Source organism: Myotis davidii, unplaced genomic scaffold (assembly GCF_000327345.1).
Source record: "Myotis davidii unplaced genomic scaffold, ASM32734v1 scaffold609, whole genome shotgun sequence".
Lineage (NCBI taxonomy): Eukaryota > Metazoa > Chordata > Mammalia > Chiroptera > Vespertilionidae > Myotis > Myotis davidii.
Window position 1 is genome coordinate 1,199,018 of NW_006300164.1, and position 4,408 is coordinate 1,203,425.

General features: G+C 62.4%; 1 protein-coding gene across 1 annotated transcript in view; it reads left to right on the plus strand.

The window, feature by feature from the left end:
- The window catches only part of EHMT1 (euchromatic histone-lysine N-methyltransferase 1), a 48,722-nt gene that overhangs the window by 29,520 nt on the left and 14,794 nt on the right, over positions 1 to 4,408 (plus strand). The window contains 2 exon segments of the mRNA XM_015572354.1: positions 255 to 611; positions 1,703 to 1,809. Coding sequence (XP_015427840.1) covers positions 255 to 611; positions 1,703 to 1,809 — 464 coding nt within the window.

Genomic DNA, 4,408 nt, shown 5'->3' on the forward strand with positions numbered 1-4,408 from the left:
GGTGGAGGGACGGACTATAGTTTTAAAAAAAACTGTGAACAAATCCTATGCACACTGCACACATCTGATTTTGAAGTAAAAAAAACAAAACGGGAACAAATACAATATTTGTATTTGCTTGTGGCCCACGGGCCGTAGTTTGAGGACCCCTGGCTTAGGCCATGGTGTCACCCTCAGCTTCGTGACCCTTGCTCAGGGCCTGGCCCTGGACCTTGCTGCCTCGGGGAGTTAAACGCTGGAGAGACTGCACTGAGGGCCGGGCGCACGGCCACTTGGAGTCAGGCCTCGTCAGCGCCCGGCCTCAGCGGCCGAGGGGAGCTCTGTGCCCGACAATCTTGTCCTCCCCGTGCACAGGACCCAGGAGCCCTGTCCTGCTGGGTGGAGAAGGCAGTGGCTTGTGTTTTGTTGGTGGTGTGCAATGCCTCGAGCCGGGGGTTTGGGGCCCTTGACCTGGAGGAGTCAACAGGCAGACGTCATGAGTGGCGGCAGGTGGGCCGGTGCTGACAGCGTCCTGTGCTCTCCCCACAGACCCAAGAAGCTTCGCTTCCACCCCAAGCAGCTGTACTTCTCCGCCAGGCAAGGGGAGCTGCAGAAGGTGCTCCTCATGCTGGGTGAGTGCCCGGCACTCCGCAGACCCCGCCTCCCCTGCTGCTCCCCTCCCTGGCCTGCCCCCCCTGCGCCTCCCCCCACATTCCCTGGCCCACCTGCCCCGCTGGCCCCAGGCCTCAGGGAGCAGACACCAGTCACTCCTTCCTCACTCACGAGGTTGGAGCCGTTCACGCTGCTCACATGCACTTGTCCATCAGAGTGGGGGTCCTCTCTAGGAATCTTATTTTAACAAGGAATTGAATGCCTGGTTATTACAGTAAGAAGACGTGCAGGCTTAGCCAGGTGAGCTGGCTGCGGTCTGGGCGGTGTGGGCGTGACAGGGACCCCACCTTGAATGTGGAGCCGCCCTGCACCTGCGTCTGTAGGGGTGCCCTGTGGGGTGGACGTCGAGGTCCCCGCCTCCTCACGGCTGCATTCTGAGCTCCCAGCTCTGGGCCTGCTTTCTCTGGGCTGAAAAAGTGATTAGAACTCCCTTCATTTCATAGTAAATCAGGAGAGAAATTTAACAGTTTGCTCTAAAAGTTGTATTGAGCCGAAACCGGTTTGGCTCAGTGGATAGAGCGTCAGCCTGCGGACTGAAAGGTCCCAGGTTCGATTCCGGTCAGGGGCATGTAACTGGGTTGAGCACAGCTCTATTCCCAGTCGGGGCACATGCCCAGGCTGCGGGCTCAATCCCCAGTGTGGGGCATGCAGGAGGCAGCCAATCCGTGATTCTCTCTCATCATTGATGTTTCTATCTCTCTTTCTCCTTCCCACTCCCTTCCTCTCTGAAATCAATAAAAATATATTAAAAAATAAAAATAAAAGTTGTCTGAACGTTCACCTGTGGCAGTTACTGGGGCCCAGGGTAGCCAGGGGCTAAAGGGAGAGGATTTGTATCGACAGGTGGCTTCCGACAGCCTCCCCTCTGGTGACGCAGAGACTCCGAACGGCTCCCTTGGAGCCGGTCTCCACCAGACCCAGGTGCTGCTGCGCCCCGCCCCCCCACCGCCCCCAGCGGTGGCCCAGTCAGTAGTGCAGGTGCCTGAAGACGGCCTGTTGCCGGGAATTCATGCCGGCTCCAAAATAAGCAGTCAAACCTGTTTGTTCACAGTTGACGGGATTGACCCCAACTTCAAGATGGAGCACCAGGGCAAGCGGTCCCCCCTGCATGCGGCGGCGGAGGCCGGCCACGTGGACATCTGCCACATGCTGATCCAGGTGCGTGTGGGCTGCAGGCTGCCCCACCTCCCCTGGTGCTGGGCTCGGTCGAGATACCTCCTGACCCGTGTGGCGGGGGGTCAGGCCCCATCGGGCTCACCCTTCCCTTCCTGGTCCTCACTGGGGTGTGTCGCCCACTGTTTCAATCAGCGTGTGAGTGGCGGTGAGGCCATGTAAACGCCCAGCATTAGCATTGACGGCGTCTCCGAGGGCCGAGGCGTCTGTACCTGCTAATTCCCTCCTGACTGCAGACTGTGAGGCTGTCCCCGCACCGTCACTCGGGACCTGCCCCCCGACTGGCCCGGGCCTGCTTCCTGGAGCCCACTTGTTGCTTCTGACCCTTCTGTGCTTCCTGTTCTCTGCCCAGGCTTCAGGGGACCCCTGTACCCCACGGGGCCAGGGGCTCCCGCGTCTGCGCCCGGAGCTCCGCAGATTCCTGGCCCAGTGTCTGCTGGTCTCCGGCGGTCCACGGCCCTGCCCCATAGCTCCGGTCCCAGGGTTTCTGCAGGCCCCTCTCCCCTTCCCGGTCTGCAGCCAGGCCTCATCCCGCCTCCCTCCGCTCTTGCAGGGGTGCTGTCAGTCTGCGTCCTGGCTCCGAGCCTCTCTCTGGAGCCGCAGTCCTTCCTTGTCCTCTGACCACATCACTGACGGTCACTTTGAATTTTATGCATCTGTTTTGCTCTTTTTTATCTAGAGGTTTTCCTCAAATGCCTGTTGGTTGCTCTTTATAGTTCAAGGAAAGTGCCAAATGCTGCTGGTGGGTTCTTGGGGGCCTCGTCACTGTCCGAGATCCACGGGTTCCGCTGTTCCGTTGGGCCCCAACGTTGCTCTCACCAGTGCATGCTCTGTGGGAGCCGCGAGGCGCTGACCGGGCAGGACTTGCCTGCTCTCCTTCCCTCCCGTGTGCCTGTCGCACGGCTGTAGCCGGGTCGCGTTCTCCGGGGGTGCCCTGGGCACCTCTTCTTCGCCCTGGCCCGCAGAGGCGGCAGGTACGAGCACTGAGCAGGATCCGGCGCCCTGAACCTGGAGCCGCCTTAAGGGAGACACACCTGTGGGCTGGCTGCCCGGCCCCAGCCGAGCTCCTCGGCCTCCCCAGCTCTGTGGCGGCGAAGAGCCTGTTTGGACACGCTGCGCAGGCAGCACGTGGCGAGCTGTGCGCTCCGCTTGCAGTCTCTGCAGAGGAGCCTCGAGTCTGGTACAGGCTGTCGTTGCTGCTGCCCAGCTGGTCTCTAACGCCTGTGGTTGTCGTTGGAGCCGCCCAGCCCTCCGCGGGCACTCAGCGCGGTGGTGAGCGTGATGGCGTCAGGGCTGTGCTTTCTGGACTTCCTTCTCCTCCAATCAGGCAGCTTTCCCGGTTCCCGAGGAGAGAGGTGGGCAGGTTTAGTCCTGTTTACCGGGAGCTCCAGGGTGCTGTTTTTGGAGGTTCAGCTTTTGTGTGTGGGGGGTGATCTCCCCTGGGTCGGCTCTGGCCTTGTGCGCCCCCTCAGCCCCGAGGCAGCTGTGAGAAGAAACACCCAGGTCCCTGCCTGACGGGCAGGCGCCTGCTCCATCCCAGCATCGCAGCCTGTGGAGGCGTGTGGTCTTGTCCGGCGCTCTGCTGCGTGCGTGCTGTCACGTGTGGCTGTTTGGATACAGGTGACAACACTGAGCGAAAGGAAGGTGCGCTCCTGGGGCTCGGGGCTTGGCTGGGTGGCAGTGCGGGCGACAGCCTCCGGCCGCAGCCTTGGGCCAGCACTGGGGACACCCTGGCTGCGCCCTGTCCTGGGCCACGGGCCACCGCAGCGGCCTGGCCACGGCTCCGTCTGCCCGCGGCTCTGCCTGCTCCCTTCCGGCTGCGTTGTGCGTCACGCTGCCTGGGATTTCCGTGCTCTGCTCCAGCGCTGAGTGCCGCACGCCTGAGCTCTTCTCAGGGGCGAGGTTTTCCAGGCGTCACAGGCTCGAGCCAGGGAGCGGCCAAGGGCTGTGTGCTCCCGCACGGGTGTCTCACCTCATGCACTCGGGCAGGGAGCACTTGGGGGACATGGGGCCGGGCCTGCTCAGCGTCTGGTGCTGTCCCCACGGGCGTCTGTCCTGGCGGCTCTGTTCCTCTGGGTGACGTAGCCGGGCAGTCGGGCACCTGCTGGACCCCTCTCTCCTGTGTCTCCTTCTCAGAGTGTTTGGCTTCTCTCTCGGCCGCCCTCGCTTCTCTGGTGGTGACTGCTCTCCGCTGGGCTGTCCTGGAGTCAGTCGTGGGTTGCTGGTGTCCCTAGGAGGCCTCGGTGCTGTGTGTGAAGCCGGTCGCTGGCCGGCTCTGCTTTCGGGCGAGCACCCCGAGAGCTGGTTTTTTGGTCCATCCAAACCACTCCTCAAACCTGGACCCAGAGCCTCGGGGAAGGCCTGGCCCTCTGACCCCTGACCTTCAGGCCGTGCCCCCTCGAGCTCAGCTCTGGGTCATCAGCCCCTCTCTGCCCTCCCAGACTCAGGCCCTGTGCAGAGGGCCCCCCCCACGTGCAGCTCCCACCTTCGGTGGCCTGTGTCCTCACTGGGAATTTGAGCGCAAGGAGGACTACTGCCAATACAGGCAGCCAGTTTGCAGACAGCGCCGGCTTCGACCTGCAGA